The sequence below is a fragment of the Canis aureus genome, chromosome 14 (assembly GCF_053574225.1).
Source record: "Canis aureus isolate CA01 chromosome 14, VMU_Caureus_v.1.0, whole genome shotgun sequence".
Taxonomy (NCBI): Eukaryota; Metazoa; Chordata; class Mammalia; order Carnivora; family Canidae; genus Canis; species Canis aureus.
This window is the reverse complement of record NC_135624.1, coordinates 63994934-64014877: the sequence shown is the minus strand read 5'-3', so window position 1 is coordinate 64014877 and position 19944 is coordinate 63994934. Positions and strand designations below refer to the sequence as shown.

The window sequence follows — 19944 nt, the reverse complement described above, 5'->3', positions numbered from 1 at the left end:
TACAGGTGGGGTAAGGGTGGGGGGTGCAAAATGGGTAAAAGATGTCAAAAGGTTCAAACTTCCCGCTAGAAAATAAATAAGTCAAAAATTAAAATAAATAAGTCATGGGGATGTCATGTACAACATGACGACTATAGTTCATAATGCTGTATTGCATATTCGAAAGTTACTAAGAGAGAGGATCTTAAAAGTTCGCATCACAAGAAAAAATATACTTAACTATGTGTGCTGATGGCTGTTAACAAGACTTATGGTGGTGGTCGTTTTGCAATATATCCAAAGATTGAATCATTATGTTGTACACCTGAAACTAATATAAAATATATGTCAATTATACCTCAGTTTATAAAAAAGTGGAAGTCTATCTCCTCTAAGAAAAAAAATTTCCCAATTCTCTCTTTATGCCCCACTATCCAGTCTTCTGATAAGCATTTCCAGAGAGTGTAGTGCATGCATCCGTGTTACACACTGTAGATAAACTGGTCTGTCTTTAAAGTCTTCTGGGGATACTTACCATTGCCTCTCTCAAATCATTGTTACCTGTGAATTTCCCTCATCTCCTTCTCTCCAATTGGACTACAGAATGAGAAAAGTAAGAGCTCAGTTAACAGTTGTTGACCTGAATTTGTTAAAGTGAACTCTCTGGGTTCACTACTTTCCTAAAGAAGTTTCAGAACTTTTTAAGAAAACTCTAGAGCCCAAGAAAATTACAATTTTTATTTAGTCAGTAAACTTTCTAACAGATGAAAGACTTCAAATTGCTTAATTCCAGAAATACCCAAAAGGAAATTTTTTAAATTTCTTTTAAAAAAAAGCAAAAAAAAGGTCCCATTTGCAATTCATTTATTTAAATTCTAATGTTAACTGTGTAACCTGGTTGTAGGATGAAACTAGAATCTACAGTTACGCCACTGTGGTTTCATAAAAAACAAAAAAAAAACCTACAAAAAAAATAGTATGATCTAATATTAATGCTTAAGGATGGTGATAATATCAAACACTGGATAAGAACCTACAAAACAAAACATTGAACATGACCAAGAGGTCCTTGCCTGGTAGATTTACAAACCAGACAGGCAGACATAACACAAAGAGCAAAGTGAAGACAGATGCTGGAATATTCAAAAGATGGCAGGAAAAAGCCCTAAACCTCATTTTCTTCTTTAAAGTTCAGACCTAAGAGTCTGAAGCAGCTGATCTTGACTGCCAATAACAGCAAAAGGACGCAAGTATTTTCTAAGGGCTCAGAAGATACCAGTTGTTAGATGTCTCACACTGAATTTAAAGATAAGCGTGTACAGTGAAGAGCCACTCTGGAATCTTCCAAGACATAGTATGTTCCTAGGCTCCAGTAATGGCAAAGCATTTAGGTGGGTATTAACTTGTCCAGAAAAGGAGAGGTGAAAGCTTTTCTTTTGTTCTCAGTAGCCCAGGCTGGTTTCAGACCTGCCAGTAAGATCTATAAGAGGAAATCATTTTTGGTTTTGTTCCAACTTCTAATTCAATACATTGGCAGCATTTGAAATGGATAAGAGCTGTAAACTCGTATCTGCCTCAGGTGACAACTAAGATAAGAAGCACACAATGTAAAAATGATGAGAGCTTATGCCCCAAAAGCAACTTTAAATGTAGCTTTTTTTAAAAGGTAGTTATTTCAAGTTACACTAAGCCTGGAAATATCTTGCTAAGAAAACTGAAAGATTAAATTAATGGAACCTTGTTCAGAAGTCTGTTCTTTAGCTGATATTTTTGACAGTGTTTGTGAAAAATAATTCTATATTATATTAGAGCAAACTAAAATAACCAAATTCATCAGACCTGGATGAGTAGAGATATTGGTAAACATTTTTTGCAGGTAAACAATATTTATTTCTGGTTCATAGTTTACTATGGTCAAGATGGGCCCCAGTGAAAATGAGGCTGTTGGTTGCTTTAAGTGAAATGATGGAGAATCAAGGATTGATCAATGTTTACTGAACAAATCCCATGTTTCAAGCATCTACACTGCACTGAAAGAGACACAAAAGCATGACTTACACGCCCTGCCCTAAAGGAGCTTTTTTTACATAGCTGAAATGAAAAATACAAACAATGAAAACAGAGGACATAAAACAATACACTATAAATCTTCCAGTGGTGAGACACAGATAATAGGAGCTATGGAATTTTAAGATCTTCTGCATCCATGAGAACCGCACTTCATTTGGACCCTACTAAATACATTTGGATAGGAATACTTGAAAAGGCATTCCTGGAAGGGCAGAGGAATCAACTAAAGCATGGAAGTAGAACTTACCATGATATAAGCCAGAAGAAAAAGAACAGCTGATAAGACTAGGGGTTCTTACTGGGAAGACATGAAAATGAAATTGGATAGGTAGGTACAACCAGCAGAATTTAGTATCACTTTGCACATCTTTATTATGTATTACAGATCTTTCTCAACTTACAATGGGGTCATATCCTGATAACCTCATCATAAATGGAAAATATGGTAAGTCAAAATGCATTTAATACACCCAAACTCCTGAACATCAAGCCTAGTGTACCTTAAATGTGCTTAGAACACTTACAATAGCCTATTGTATCATCTAATGGAATCACCTAACACAAAGCCTATTTTTAATAAAATGGTGAATATCATATTATTTATTGCACACTGTACTGAAAGTAAAAAACAGAACGGTTTATGGGTACAAAATGGTTACATGTGTGGTGGTTGTTTGCTTCGTGATTGCATGGCTGAAAGGGCCTGTGGCTCATTGCCACTGACTAGCATCATGGAAGAGTATTGTGCCACGTATCACCAGCCTGGAAAAGATCTAAATTCAAAATTCAAAGTACAGTCTCTATTAAACGTGTATTACTTTCACACCATCCTAAAGTAGAAAAATGGTAAGCTGAACTATCATTAAGCTGCAGACCATCTATATGTGTATATTAAATTTATTGAATTGATGTGGTACGTAATAGGGAGCCCTGGGAGGGTGACTGAGATTACGAATTAAAGCTGTTTATTTAAGGAGAGAATATATCATATAAATAGACAATAAGAGGAATCCTCTCTCATGACTAAAATGTGTTTTCTTAGAAGGACTGGCCCAGGCAGGATGTGACCTAAAGCTGATTTCCAACTAGTTGATGTATTTCCATCATCAACAAACTGAACGTTTTGGTCAATCTCCTTGAAGCTTTATCCACAACAATATTGCAATAATCTAGATCCCTGACATGGAATAAATAAAACTTTCAGAGGATAAAAGGTCTACAATTTCTTGAGCAATTCCGATAAGCACTTTGCTAGTAACAGTAATGTTGGATTTTTTGAGTGCTGTGAAATATGATAAACACTTTACATATTTCTAATTTAATTCTCACAACGAACCTATGTTGGTAAGATCAACCCACTTTTATGGTTGAGAAACCCAAATTTGCAGTAGAGAAGTAACTTGCCCAAAGTCAGGAAGCCAGCAAGGATTCAAACCCAATCCTGCCTGATTCCAAACTCCATCAATGACTAAACTTCATACCTAAATGTATTTTTGCCCAAGAGGTATCACTGAAAAAAAAAATTATTAGAAGGAATGAATGTATGATACTTGCAGAGAAAATCATGTGAGTGTTAGAACATCATAGCATAGTGGAGTCAGCCTATTTCTTTGGCAATATAACCATGTGAATCTCCTGTACTTTAAGTTGAATGAGATATTACTCATGAAACTACCATAGGAGGAAGTTCAACACCTGCCCTAGACACTTGAGATTTGTATCATTTGAGTAAGTTACTTAACTTCTCTAAGCCCCATGTATTCATCTCTAAAAAATGGGTAACAATAGCCACTTCACAGGATGGTGTAGAAAATTAAATGGTATCACATAAGATACTTAGCTCAGGGTTTATTACTGAAAAGTTAAGAAGTTAATGTTTGCAACTTTTATTATTATTCAAGAATAAATATTCAAGCTTTGTAGACATAGCAGCAATGATTACAAGGTTGAGTTGAATAAGGGTCCCTTTGTCCTAGTCTCCCAACACCCAATTCCTACTTTTCCTTTAAAGATCTAGCCCTAAAATCATCTCCTCCAGAAGCCTCTTCTACCATCACAACTCCCAGGCCAAGCAGATATTTCCATAATCTTAAGTGTGTGTATGTGATTTTCAGTCATTTCACTTAACATTTTATACAATTCTACCCATTGTGTCCTGCCTTCTTTATTAGAAAGGCAGTCCCCTGAGGACAGGGACTCATTTATCTCTAAATACTCCCTGCCTCTCACGGTGCCTGGCATGTAGTGACACGCAGCACATACATTTCTATCTCTATGGACACAGAAATTATCAAAAGAGTTTCCAAAAACATCAAGTTAACTCCAAGAAAAGCCCTGGAAGCATGTAGTGCAACACACACTATTTTAAGATGAGCCAAAACTTCCCCCATTAAGACATGAGAAAGAAATCTCATCTTCCCAGGAAAGTGAAATTTCCTGTTAAATTAATAAAAAGCATAAATCAATGGGTTTATTATAAGAAAGATGATAATAAACAGTTAAAAGCCTAATGATGTCATTGTGGATGGGCTTCTTGACAACTGAAAGAAATGTGTATCCCATATAATCAAATTTGGAAAAAAGTCCATATAGTTTTTCGTGCATGTTCTTTTCTTTTTTGGATTTAGGTATAATAAATCCTGTCTCTTTGATGAACTCTTTATTTAAATAAAAAAAAACCCAGAAGATTCTAACTTATATCCATGGAGCCTACTGCCTCTTACGCATAAAGAGAATCTGAATTTTTTTAAAGACCATTAACCTAGTAAGTTCTTCCTCTTACCCAACACTTGAATGCTTTTGATTAGAGATCTCATCTCAAGTGATCTTCTTCACAATCTTCTGAAGGAAGAGGTCCGGCATCATGACTCCCACCCCTCATGGACCCCCACCCCCCGTTAGGAAACCTAGGCTCCAAGATGCATTCTATGAAGGGAGCGCTACCTGTGACAGGCCTCTCACCCTGAGTCTGGAACTCTTTCCCCTGCCTTCCAAGGTACTCAGCTTGAATTCAGGATGGCAGATGACCCAGAAAATACATTATTGCTGTTACTCCCTGGCGGTAGAAGGAAAAATCAGTAACTGTAGGAATCTATACGGCTTATCTCCTTTCAGGCATTCTTAAGGATGCCCTCCACTCAGTGACCATGAGCCCAGCCTTTGTGACCCCCCACATCCCACCATCGCCACCATCCTTGCCCTCCCCAGCCACGGACTTACTTAGCCATCCCACGCTGGGAGTGCGCCGCACTCGGGGGTCATCGTCCAAGGTGCGGGTTGCTAGGCAGGGCACTGAGTTCTCAAGCGGGCTGCGGGCTTTAGTGTCAGAAGCAGAAGACAGGAGGAGGAGGACACATGAGCAGCCACAGCAAGGATGAGGATGGAAGCATTAATTAAGAAGAAAAAATACTAAAGCAAATCACACAAGCGAGTTAAAGAAGAACAGTGACATATTACATTGACACACATACCCCCTCCCGTGACCCTTAGATAGAGCAAATCCCAACAAATAATGAAAAAGCTTTGAAAAAAATACATTCAATCACTATAGCTCTCCAAGTACCACTGAATGATCTGCTCAGTTCTGATACACACACATGGATTGTATCCAGAAGAAAGATTTACATAACAAATGCTAATCTTAAGATGTAAGATCAAGACCGTTAATAATTTTGCACCACAAAAGCACACACAAAGGGAAGTTACACACAATTTTGTAAAGCACAGGGGGCATTAGTAAGGAGCTTTCTTATGATCTACCCTACAGACCCTCCAGTGGATCTTGTACAGAAAGGCAGAAAGCAACATTTCATACTTCCACTTCTGAAATAGTTTCCTTGATGAACACAGAACTCTATGTTTGCCTCTGTTTTTCAGCCCTTCAGAAATATGAGACTGGGATACAGATGAATCAACACCTTAATATAAACCAATTCAGAAATGCATGCTCAATTTCTGGTACCCTTTAATACTTATTTTACTATAATTTTAATATTCAGCACATCCATGCCAAATCTCAGACCAAATCAAAGATTAACGATGCAAGCTAAATACATAGTATGGTTCCTCTAGATATTTTTCATCAACTGAAGAGCATCACAAACTTCTGCTTCAAGATAATTTCATTTGAGCTTCACGTCATCTATTCTGCTATTCTCATCAAATACTTCAGTCCAAGGCTAGTAAGAAATAGGCAGCATAATTGTCCTTCAAGGAACATTGAGGTAGGAAATATCTAACCATCAGACTACATACAATTTAAGAGAATTTTAATACTAGAGATAGTAAATAATCAAGGCAACAAAGCATATCCAACCAAAAGCAAAGATTAGATAATGTATTCACACAAGTATACAAATAACCAGGCAGACAAATCGTCTTTTTAAGGCTATTGGTGACTTGGGAGGTCAAATTTTGAATGGAATCATTTACAAATTAATGTAAGTTTATGGCCAAATTTGGGCATTCAGCACATTATAAAATCTAGAAACATTTTTGTCAATTTATCTGTCTGTGTTTAAAAGCTGTAAATAAAGCCAGGACTTGTGAGCAGGCCATCTGTGCCAGCACCTGTTTGAGGCAAATCTGATGTCTTCTCTTTGCAATCTGAATTTTTAATTGTTTCCCATAACTGAACTTCTTTGCAAGTTTTTATTGCACTAAGAAAAATGAAAAAAGGGAAATGAATCAGTTGAGATTATTCCAAAATTACTTTTGTCAAGAAGGAGGCAATTAGAAACATACACTATTACACTGACCAAGTCTCACCTCCTATTTCTTCTGACAGCTGAGTGATCTGCTTAAGGAGTCAATATTCCAGCTGACTTAGCTAAAGGAAATGAGAGATGTGGGACATCTCCAGCCATTTATCAAGGCCTGAGCAAGGATCGACTGAAATTCCAGGTCAACAAGAACTGACAGAGGTGACAAGTACAAAGTAAACTCAAAGGAACGTCCACATTCTTCAGCTTCTGAGCAGTGTGAAGCTACCCAAACTTTATCACTGATACCAGGGCTTACCTGGAAAGTGTGTACAAGAGGGCAGCAGCTGCTCTAAAACTCAGGTGCTGATAACTAACTTTCTCCAACATCTTCTCTTTCCTCTATTCCTCCCAAGGTGTCAGTGTGTTATTTGTGGGGAGTGAAAGCTGGAAACTCCTTTTTGCAGATACAGCCTCCAATGACGCTGAGCAGCACCATCAAGGGGACAGTGGAATGAAGCCTGGCACACACACCAGCAAAGAACCTGGCTCCAAAGACAGGCATGAAAAATGAAACTGCCCATAGAGACTTGGCACCTGTGTTTTAGCAAAGCTGATTGGAGCCATCTGGCTGCTTACTCTCATGAAAACTGGGAGGCTCACAGCATCCATTACTTATGTTGGCAAATTCCAACATTTTGATTTGTTGGACCCTCTGTGGACTTCTGTGCAGGAAGAGATACAAATTCCGTAACCCTTTCATGTTATGTTTTTTTCTCTGCACAAATTTTTCAAGGATACAATTTTGAAAAGTCCTTCCCAAAGCTGGAGCCGAACTTTCTATAATTATACCATGATAATGACATAGTACGTACGCCTTTCCCAGATAATGCTTCCATTGTACTTCTTCTGCACTTAAGCTATAAAATAAACAACTTGGCTTTGCTATCATCTTACACATTCTCTTCTAAATCACTTTTGCCTGACTCCAGGCATAAACAAGGTAGAAATTGGTTAATATTATTGTGACTTGATGAGGAAAGATCTAAAGATCTACAGCTCTAAACATTTCAGAGTGATAGTTTCCAATATCTAGACTGTAGAAAACAGTGTGGTGAGTTTTTTGAATGACTTCACATTACCCTTGAGATCAACTTGTCCAAAACCATCAACCCCAATCTGCTCAAGTGAAGGTGTCCCTAGTTGAATCATGCATATAAACCAAAAATATCTCTCTAGCAAAATGCATTCTTAACAATCCTATTAAGAAAAAATAAATTCTACTCATGTTCAAGTTTTAGCATTCTTTTAGGATTGCAATATTGGATGTGCAGACAGTCATCTGGAAACTAATATTACACTATATGGGAACTAACTGTAATTTTAATAAAAACTTTTAAAAAGCAGTCACTGAGCATGTATAATGCATTCCACAATTATTTAGTCAAAAAGTTCAACACAAGAGGATAGCTGCATTTCACCTGTAAACCTATGAAATATGTTGTCTAGAAATCTCCATTTGGAAAGCCAATAAAAAGACACCCAACTGCCAAGTTTGGAGTGTATTCCTTCCTATACGACCTTGCCTATACAACTGCCTATATAACCAATACATAGGTTGACTTCCAGATCTCCTCAACATCACAAGATTACACAAAATAAAAGACGTGGACTCAACTGATGTGTAGGAAATAATTATGGTTGAAGAAGCTCATTACCCTTTGCAGTTTAATTTGCATATGGTTATTAAACATACTAGGCTCCTCCATCTTTTTATGCTTAGGCAAATTATTTTACATTTCTGAACTCAGGCTTTTCATATGCAAATGGAAATGATATATACATTAGAAACATCATGGATGACAATGCCTGGTATATGATAAGTGCTCAATTAATAGGAGATATTACTGTTGCTACTATCATTAATATCAATGATGGAATGATGTTTCTTTTGCTCAGCATCCTGTAAGGTATTAGAAAACACCAAAGACAGAAACCATGTCCTAATTTAATTCAACTTGAAAATCAAAATGTGCTTTTTAAGATATTGGGTTCATAAACCTAAACAGATCTTCTTTTTGCCCTTTGCTATTTGTACCAAAACTAGGCTTGAGTAGGTGAGGCATGCTTAATCATTCTTGGCAGACATTAATTTTATTCCTTCTTTTTTCTTTTGGGAAGACAGGGTCTTCCCAAAGTCCATAGTGTTCACATCTCCTCTTCCCATTCCTTTCTTTTTCACACTTTCCTGTCCTTCCCTCTCCTTTACTATTTATCTTTTATAGAGACCAGGATGTGGTCCCAGATCTTTCTCTTTAGAGAAAGATGAGGCTGGGGAAAATAGGACTTCACAAAAGTGACTCTATCAAGTATCTCCAGAAAGACAATTACCCAGGGGTGGCAGCAGAAAATCAGTTAAGGGCCCTTTAAGTATATCACTTTTCCCTGTATAGTAGGGTATGACACAGAGAATTATTCCATTCCATTACTCCATCTATAACCCTGGCTGTGGACTGGCAAGTAATAAAATTTAAAAATATGTTTATTTCATGGTAACATCTTGTTATATATTATTTATTGATAGATAACAATTGTCATTACTCAGATATATTGATCAATCTTTATAACCTAATTGAAAATCTACAGCCAAAAGTGACACCTCATTAGGTATTTTTTTTCATTAGGTATCATTTGGCATCTCTAAAGGTGATAGTGAAAGCACAGTATTAAAAGTAAAACTCCAAGAATGTTTTCATTTTTGAAGGAGTAGGAGAAAAAAAATTGAGAGGCACAAAAAAATAACAGAATACAAAATACTGGTGGTGAATTGAGTCTCTGTCCTTGGTTTTAAATATGAAAGGCATTAAATCTTCTTTAAATATTTCTGAATAGCCATTCCTTACAGTGGTATCTCACATTATACTTCTTAAATACTTATCACAAAAATATCTCATCTACTCCTGATGGCATAACTAGAGTAAGATATTACTATCGTTATTTACAGGTATAAAAAAAAATCAAGGTTCAAGGATATTATATAAATTGCTCAAAGTCACACTACTACTAAATATTAGCCCAAGACTAGAACAAAGCCTTTAGAAAAGGTGGCACCATGTGTCCAAGAAGATTATAAAGCCAAAAATGAAACACTTGTGTTATATCCCTTAAGCCTGACTCTTCATTACCATAAACAGCAGAACAGACTACCAAATACTTGGGTGACAAAGACTATTGGGAAAAAAATGTGTTATTTTATTAAAAGATCTGAATATTATAAATCTGGAAGATCAGTCACCTGCCTAGGGAAGAGAAAGAAACTAAGAGTGGTATCTGATAGATGAATTAGAAATACTGCTTTTAGTAAGTTACCATTATCAAGGAATATCGAGGCACTTTTCTAGAAACTTTCCATGGATTGGTTCATTTAATCTAAGGCTGAGAAAAGCTTGATCATTCACTGGGCTCTGGCCAGGACACTCATCTGTGCTGTGCAAATGAACGCAGAATTAGAGCCCTGAACAAAACAGATGGATGTGTGCTGTTGGATTTTGGAGAGAACTGATTGTATGCAGAAAGGCACCTGGGAAGAGGACTCTCATTTTAAGGTGATGTGAGCCTGAGAAACAAAATGTTGATTGATCCATCTCAGAACTGGAGAAACATGATGGCCTGCCTCAGAGGAGCAGACCATCTGAGGGAAGTCAGGGAAGCGCCTGCCCTACCCATTGATTCAGGGACCAGGTCTGAATTCAAGGGAACAGGGAAGGGGGAGGCTGCAAAGTAGAACAACCCAGCCAGAAACAATTGGGATAAACCAGAATCCAAAACCCAGACAAAAGCTAAGAATTTCTAAAGGGACTGAGAAAGCTGCCAAACCTGGCGGTGGTCCCAGCCAGATCTACTGTGTGCCAGTATCTAGGCAGCTTGATCTAACATCCAAACCAAATAGCTTGAATATGCCTAATCTCAAATCAGATCCAAAGCAACAAAAGCCTAGCTAATTCCACTTACATTTCAATGGAGCCTAGAATTACTATTAACAAAAAAAATTGATTTCTTTCCATTGTTTGTTCTATGTTGCTAACTACAGTCTATACTACTGTAGGTAACAGCACTAGACTACACTTTTTAAAATATCTAAAGCTGTTGTGTGCTTATGTCAGAAGAAGCAGTGTGAGAGCTAGTGAGGAAGTAGCATCCTGCCTGGTAACAATGAAAAGAGGATCCAGGGAGAAAGTAAGTGATGGCAACAAGTGATGGGAGCAAGTAGGTCCCATTTCTCTTATCTGACAGGAAAAAAAAAAAAAAAAAAAGTGCCAAACTGGAGAGAAAACCCAGAGGCTCAATCAGGAACAAGCCATGGGTCCTTATCAATACAGAAGAGGCCACAGGGCACCAGGAAAAACATGGGGGAAGCAGTGTGAGGCCTAAGAACCAGCTGCCCTGGCTCTGGAGGTGACACCTCTCCTCACGCCTCATCTACCTGCCGGAGCAGCTATATTCTTGGGTTCTCAGTGTGGTTTAGGGTTTCCCTGATAGTCATTTAGCAAAGAGTAAAATGAATGAGGGAGAAAGACTCTTTGTAAGGGGCTGTGATGGGAAAGGGCTTCTTCCTCTCTCATATCCCATTTGGTATTAGCTACCAGTACCAAAGAGCAGAAGAAATAACTCAGTACTGTATCCTGAATCTCTCCCCAAATAATAAGCTACAGAACAAATATCATTCCACAAACCACTTATTCAATATGAGATTTTTCCTCCTTAATTGTGTTTTGTGGAGTGATTTGTTTCGTTTCTACATGCCAGTCACCATTTTACCTATATTATCTCATTTAATTTTCCTTATCTCTGTTTTACAGGCATGGAAACTAAGTACTAAATTATATTTCTAACTTTCTGTTGAAAAAAAAAAACCTAAAGAAAAATGGGGTCATGAAATTGGATTGGGAAAAAAATGACATTCATAGTCTAGGCTTAACTGGATAACCAAAGTCACTGCAGTAAATAAAGGGCATGCATACTCACAGACAATGAAGGGTAAGGAAAAAGTTTCTATAATAGTGTAGGGGTAAGAAAATGAAGAAGCCAGGGAGAAAAAAGAACAGGGACAAATTGATGATGGCACTGCCCAAATTTCCACAGAGGTAGTACAAGCTGAGTTTTCAAATTAAGGTTCCTAGTTGGTCTTTGTCCTTAAATCAGGTCTCATTCATCTCTTATAAGCTTAGACACTACATATCAAAACTATCCATTTAAGTGGTAAATGATGTTTTTAGATCATCCTACAAACCATGATTCTTTAAAACAGTTATCAGATAACCTTGTCATAAACATCTTACTAAATATTTTGAATACATACCAATTAAGTATAAACTTTGTTTTTACTTTCTAATAAAAAGCAAATGAAATATATCTTACTTGATTTTTAAATACTACCAAGGAAAGTTCCTAGGTTTACATGTCATTCTTTCATGGTAAACTGCAATAATATAGATTACCTACATATCTCAAACCAAATTATTAAGTTGAACTCTATGAAATTGCTGACAGTCAACTTTATTTTACCTACAAAATGGCAATTTCATATGGCTTAAACTAAAATAATAGTAAGAAAAAGAGTGGATGAAGGGAAATCTAACACCAGAGGAAATGGAAACCTAACACTAACTCCACAGAAACACCTCAATTAATATATTGGGAAATTATATCACTTGCCTAAAATTTAGTACCTGGCAGACATGTCTATCAAAATTCACAGATGCCTCAGACAAGTCGTAATTTCATCATAATTAACATCTTGGAAGCTAGCCTGATTCTTTCCTGATTTATTACAATTAAAAATGTTTTTCCTTTCTTTTTTAAAACACTAAATTATCTTGAACCCAAAGCTACATCAGAACCCTAAAAAACGGGAGTTAATCTTTAGCTATGGAAAGACAGTGGTGGGCTGTTAATGGGTATGCTGCTAATAATAAATGTTTGAGAAGACCAGCTCTCTAGAGAAAAAGCATTTTTGTGTGTGTGTGCATAGTAAATTTTACTGATATAAAGGACAGGCACACACATATACATAATAAGAAAACATATAATACTCTGTTGTATATTGCATGTAGTCAGTTGATTCTCATAGAATGCTTTTGTTAATTTTTACCAAACTCCTCTGGCAGTAGCCAACTTGTTGTTGCAACTGGAAACCAAACATAGTTGCAACACCCATGTTGAACATCCATTATCATATATGTTAACAAGTAGGACAAAAGTGAAACAATGAAGACATATGTCAGACTTCACTCATTCCTCAATGATGTGGTGACTCCTCTGCTAAAACTGGATAATAATTTTTGAATACTGGCCAGGTATTTACTGGATGGATTCTTTCTGCTTTTCACATTTTAAAAGCTGTTAAGGATTGAATGTTTCTATCCTCCCAATATTCATATGTTGAAATCCTAACCCTTCCACCCAATATGATAGGAGGAGATGGGGCCTTTGAGAGGAAATTAGATCATGAGGGCAGAGCCTTCCTGAATGGGATTAATGCTCTTATGAAAAGACAGAGGAGAAAGATGATCGAGCTCCCTCTGCCATGTAAAAGATACAATGAAAACAACCATCTACAAGCTAGGAAGAGGGCCCTTACCAAGAACCAAATCTGTGGCACCTTGATCTTGGATTCCCCAGCCTCCAGAACTATGTGAAATAAACGCTTATTGTTTAAGCCACCCAGTGTATGGTAATTTGTTAAGAGCTCAAACTGACTACACAATGGCCATAGACACTGTACACTTAAATTTAATCTGCATTATTAGCATTTTCTCCATCACTTTTAAAGCCTATAAACAAATGATGCAACAATAAATCAAGTCCTGATTTGAATTCACTGATTTCGATGGTGCAAATGCTACCACCACAGCTTATTTTAAGCTACCAAAATGAAGTCACTGAATACAGAGTTGGGAAGATGTGACTCCATACCAATTTATAGTATTTCCACCATATATACACAATAGATAACCTAAAGAGTATAAACTCCAGTACACTGCAATAAAATAAGTAGGAAATGATGAATTTTGAGTAATTATCTTTGTTTTTAATATCACTATTTAATTGTATGTATACATAATTTAATTTTTAATAGTAGCTGTGTTTAAACAGCTGGCTTGCAAAATTCCTGATTGGCTCTTGTGCATAAATAGAAGTAGCTCCAGCACACCAATGGGAAATGAAAAAAATCCCAATCCTAAAGTATCTCCATAATTTCAGCTATTAATTGCACTGTTGTTATCATAACTAAAGCAAGCAATGTCTAATCTCTAGCCTATACTGGAATATTAAAGTGGCTGAGGTTTATCTAGATTTTACATGCAGATACAGTGTTAGAATCTAGCTCCAACAATAGATAGAAGATTCTCGTTTATTAAAATAGTAGCCACAATTATATAATTCTTTGTCTTAGAAATTTATTCTAAGAACATTTCATAGTTGTTAAAGATATCAAGTAATTAAACCCTAACATATCGAGGTAACTGTGTAAACTTGCAAGGTAAGAAAAAGTGTCTTTAAAAGAAACAAAAATTTGCCATCTGATAATTTATAAGAACATACCTTAGAGGTACGTGAAAGGCATTACTATAGAATCTCTCAAAGTCAAATCTCACCTTTGGATAATTAAAAGGAGTTAAGTAACACAAAGGCCAATAATAACATGTTTAATAAGGCCTAATCATATTCCACGCTTCAGGGTGTAAGCTGATCAGCTGAAGAGCTGGAAAGGAAGAACTGACTGCCCTCCCTACTTGCTTTCTGCCCAGCATATATAACATTTCACAAGTGAAAGGTGAATGACAAAGGCAATTTCAACTTTGCTCTGAAGTACAAAGATCTACTGATAGGATAAAAGATTGAATGCTGGATGATGTCAACTTATCAGTTGTATTCCACATCCAAATACTTTCTCCTAAAGCACAAAGTACTGGCCTACAAGATCCATCTGTTCTTAATTTCTACTTTGCCTGGCACTTCATGAAAACAAAGCTCAGACCAAACTGGTAGAAGGCACCCTTACGCTGCCATTTCCACTCCGCTTCTCTTTGCAAACATAGCAATGTTTGAAAACAATGCAGTGTCTTGCTTCTTTAACAATAAGTACCAACTTCATGATAAAAAAAATTAATCTCCAAATCATGGAATTTCATTTAAATGAAGAAGAGGATAAAAAATAAAACATAAAAGGGACACCTGGGTGGCTCAGTTGGTCAAGCATCTGCCTTAGGCTCAGGCCATGATCTCAGGGTCCTGGGATAGAGCCCCATATCAGGCTTCCTGCTCAGCGGGGAGTCTGCTTCTCTCTCTCTCTCTTTCCTTCCCTCTTCCCCTTTCCCCTCCCCCTCCCTCATTCCCTTTCTCTCTCAAATAAATAAAACCTTAAAAAAAAAAACCATAAAAGTCAGATTTTTACTTTAGTTGCCCTAATTTAAAGAACAGGGACTGCTTTTAAAATGAAGTATTTGTGACATCAGTTGTAACCCACTGTTCATCCCATAACATTTCCAGCCATTAAGCCCTTCAAAAATACAATTGAAAAAACAAAAAGGAAACAAAGGACATATACAAGAAATAAAACATTTCCCATCAGCAGCAATATGACAAGTAATGATAGAACCATCAAACTGTAGTAGGAATATTCTAGATTAGATTCTTCTTTTTGTGAATGTTTTTCATAAGGAGCACTTCTATTTTAAGTATTTATTTATAAATTGTTTTGCTTTTTAAAAAAATTATGGTAGCAGTTAAATCAATGTAGAAGTCATTCAATAAAACTGAACTTTTCATTTGGTGCTACTTAACGACTCATTAAGAAACTACAATAATGGAATGGTTCAAAAATACACCAGAGAAAATTTGCTAACAGTATGCTCTCTTTGAGCCAACCATTCGTTTTAATATCAAGTCAGAAAATTCAATTCCCAGAAACGGAGTGACCAAGTTAGAATTCAGTTTATACAATTCATTCAGTCCACTTTTTCCACAGCAAAATATTTTTATGCTATTCTGAAAGTACAGATGAAGGCAACGAATTTGATGCTCCCTTACCTACTCATTTCTCTTGTACTAAAAAAGACCAGGGTGGGATGAGAGAGACCCGGTTCTACCAGCCCGGTGCTTAGCAACACTTCCCGTCATGCTTTCATTTTCCATTCTTCCTGGAAATTAGCTTCTCCCTTCTCAGATTATAGGCAGCCATGAAATTTATTTGAAATAAAGACAATGATACAAAAGATAGATACTTTACAGAAAACTCTGCTAAATGCAACAAAGCATAAATAAGACACGGTGCCTTTCCTATTACTAAATAATGGGGTAGTATACCACCTTGAATAATTATTCTCACATCAAACCATCATTTTTATATAACAAAAGAGTAGATGATTCTTTTTCTTTCTTTTTGTAGGCCTAGACTTTATTAAGTAATAAATGTAATACTGAGCCTTACTTGGATAAATAGTCATTTATAGAGTAGACACCATCTCCCATACCCAGCAAATACTCTATGATACTAGAATTCAGAGCTTTTTATCCTATCTTAGTCTATCCTCCGTATTCTTACACATCCCCAAGTCAAAAGTATTTTCCTTGATATACTCAAAAAACAAATTTGATGACTCCTCTGAAATATTCAGTTGTTTCATCATAGTGACATTACCAAACCATCTCAGTCAATCAGAATAGACGTATATGGAGCAAGCAAGGCATCTTGGCATCTGCAGCCTTAGTAACTGCTGAAATCTTTCCAACAGGACTGCAAACCTGCCCAACTGGGTAAAAGTGTCAGTAGGAAATGGCTGTGGCATATGAACTTGAGGAAAGAAGAAATATGGAGGGGGTAAAAACAACAGATGATGTGAGATGGAGTAAAGGTGAGTAAGACAGGAAAGAGAGCGGGGCAGCTGTTTGGCCCTGCATTACCATTATCAGGGTTGGTAAACATCCTACTTGCACTGGAGACTGTCTTCCCAATGTCAGCCAGGGATCGAAGGTTAGATTTCTTGGTTTGATGCCGGTGCCTCCGGAGCAAAGTGTAGGTCACCTTATCCTTAAGGTCAGGTTTCAATAGGCCTGTCTCAATCTGATGGTCAACAATCATCTCTGATACAAAAACAAGCAAAACAAAAACAAAAAGCAAAACTAAGTTATAAGATCACAACGTTAATTTTTTACTCTGATTTTACGGACATCACCTTCAAACTTACTATCAATATGCTATTTCCCCAAATTTTCAACTTTCCCCTTTGTATGAAGGATAAAGATACAGGACACAAAGATCCTGGTGTTAATGAGAGAGAGATAAATATTCCACTATGAATTTATATGTTTGGAGAGGAAGAATCATCTTGTCCTCTTTTATCCAATCCCAGTTAATAGTGAATTCACATTAATCACATTCTTCTATGAGTAATACAGTAAGTCAGTAATTTACATTTTTTCAATTAAGTAAAAAAAAAGATTAGAAAAATTTCATGTGCTCTATCATAGCAAGTATGCCAGAAATATAAATTATACAAAAAAACTTGAAGAGATATGCAAAATTTAATATAATGACATTATTAATTTTTTAGATGATTTCCCAATTCTCTGTAATGATATATTTTCCTTAAAATAGGACAAAGGAAAACAATACTGTTGCCCATATCAGGTTATTTGAACACCAATCAATCCAATGAAAGAAACACTAACATACAAAACTATGCCTTCATCTTTTCTAAAAAGGGAGGCTATTCTTTGGATCCAACAAAAGCCTTTTCAATATATTCCAGTAATCATTTTAAAATATAAAGTGACCAGAATTTTATATAAAATTTCAGTCTTACTACAAAAAGTTGTCATTTCTATTAGTTCTTGTTTTTAGAATGGCTTTAATTGAAAAAGATAACTGTGTTTAATAGAAACTGCTCCATGGGTGACTCTGCTAAAGGACAAGTTTTACTCCGAAAGAAGAAATCCTCTTGCTCCCAAGTCCAGCATGTCAGCAGAATGGCATAAATGTAGCCTGGTGCATCCTTCTCTAACATCACATAACAGGTCGACATTTCCTCTGTCCAGAATAGAGTTCTGGCCAAATCATAACAGAAACTATACAAGGCAGGAGATTACTTCATCCACTGTACACAGGTGGAGCTTTCACCCCTGCACAGAACCAGAACAATGAGTGGATCCCACGCCTACCTTTTCAGGTATATGAGTGCATCTAGCGCACCTCAACATTCTCCCCTTGGGCAAACTTCCCAGTATACAAAAGTGGAAATGAGAGGGGCACCTGGGTGGCTCAGCAGTTAAGTGTCCAACTCTTGATTTCAGCTCAGGTCATGATCTCAGGGTCCTGGGATCAAGCCCTGCATCAGGGTCCAGTGCTAGCGTGGAGTCTGCTTGAGATTCTCACCCTCTCCTGTTGCCCATCTCCCTGCTTGTACCCACAGGGTCTCTCTCACAAATAAATAAATAAATAAGTAAATAAATAAATCTTTTTTTTTTTTAAGTGGAGATGGGAACAAAAGTTCTTCTCTTGCAGAAGTCTGACCAAAAAAAAGTGATGGGAACTGGTAGGATAACAACATCTCCTAAAAGAAGTTACAAATGTTCTAGGGTCTCTGCTGGGTCACAACTGTGCCTCCCAGAAGACCATCTTAATCACAAGCACTCGCAGAACCTGCCCTACAGCCTATAGCTAGAAACTGACAACTTACGTAGTATACAAGCAACTACTTGGGAGCCACGCAGAGGCTGAACCCAGGATTTTCCATCCCATGTCTAACACAGATGCTATAAATGTCACATAACACTGGGCCACTTGGTGGGGGAGCTTGGGCAAGGCAGGAAGAGTTTCTCCCATAGGAATGTTTTGGTTTGAGAGTGGCCTTTAGCTCTGAATGTTTTTAACTGCACAAACCCTTCTCAGTGAAACTCTCAGAACTGATCCTATAATTACTGATCTGTTCCACAGTAAAATAATTAGGTGCAACTCTACTTTCCCTTGAAGTCTTATTCAATGTGGAAGGTCCATTTTACAGAAGAACCATAAAAATAAACAAACAGCCCCAGCATATCTGAGGCACATGTTATCAAGCTCCTACTATAATTCCAGGGCTGTGGATTAAAGTGTTTCTTATCTATCCTTCCTGGCAGGGCCTCCCTCTACACTTGCCTTCCCTTGTAATCTCAAACCTATCTGTACATACACACAGCCGACCCTCTGTTACTAATGCCTGGAAATCACCGGTTAGAACAGGTTAAGACATCTGTGTGGCTTATGCCCTTCATTAAGTTTCCATAAAACGGCCCACATTACAGCGATCTTTTTAAGCACAAACTACAAAACCTTTCAAGGAAAGTGGGGGCAGTAACATTTCACAGCTACACTGAAATTAAGCCTTCAGTGTTCAAAATTCCACAAACACTACCAATCGGGAGAGAACGTGCCAACTGTAGATAAGAGCAGAGCTGAAAGAAACCTCAGGAAACACCAAGTTTGCAACCTCTTGTTGTACAGATGGGAAAAGAGAGGGCAAAAGACAAAAGAGGTGACTTGCCCTCCGAGGTAGCCTAACAACCCCCCACTAAGTAAAACCAGGTTTTCCAACACATAATTCATATCTTTTTCCATATCATACAGTATTTCTCTTTATTTAAAAAAGGAAGCTCTGGACCAAAAAAATATATTATTTTGTTGCTATATCCAGAGCTTCTGCAAACCAAAAGAATGGAGAATGCAACCAAAAAATGATCAAAAGTGAGAAACATTTTTAAAAGAAATACAAGGCCCAAGAAATATTAAACTTCAGGACTTGTTCAGGACTAACAAGGGCAATTTAAGTAAATCTATATAAATGTCACCAATTGTGAGATTTTGAAACCTATCAAAGTAGCAAAATGTAAAAGAGCAATCCACATTGATGTGAAGGATGGGTGCCACAGGGAACCCCACAGACTGATCATGGCAGCCATAACTAGTACAACCTTACTTGAAGCCCTTTGGCAAATGACATAAAACCCTTTAATATGTTCAAACTCTTTGAATATTTCACCATTAGAAAGGCAACTTAAATGCTCAGTAATAGATTACTAAATATTTTTGCAGCCATTAAAATGACATGTGCAATTATGTTTAATCACATGGAAAGAAATTCACGTTTTTAAGTTA

The 19944-nt window shown here is 36.9% G+C and overlaps 1 protein-coding gene across 7 annotated transcripts in view; it reads right to left on the bottom strand.

Annotated features, from left to right (window-relative positions):
* Positions 1–19944, bottom strand: part of SLC4A4 (solute carrier family 4 member 4) — a 343869-nt gene that overhangs the window by 171558 nt on the left and 152367 nt on the right. For 5 of the 7 annotated variants that reach the window (XM_077848312.1, XM_077848309.1, XM_077848315.1 and 2 more), the window contains 2 exons: positions 16716–16895; positions 5269–5364 (listed from right to left, as the gene is read on the bottom strand). In XM_077848312.1, the coding sequence (XP_077704438.1) occupies positions 5269–5364; positions 16716–16895 (276 nt within the window). The remainder of the gene's footprint in view (positions 1–5268; positions 5365–16715; positions 16896–19944) is intronic. The other 2 variants (XM_077848311.1, XM_077848310.1) reach the window with 2 other exon arrangements.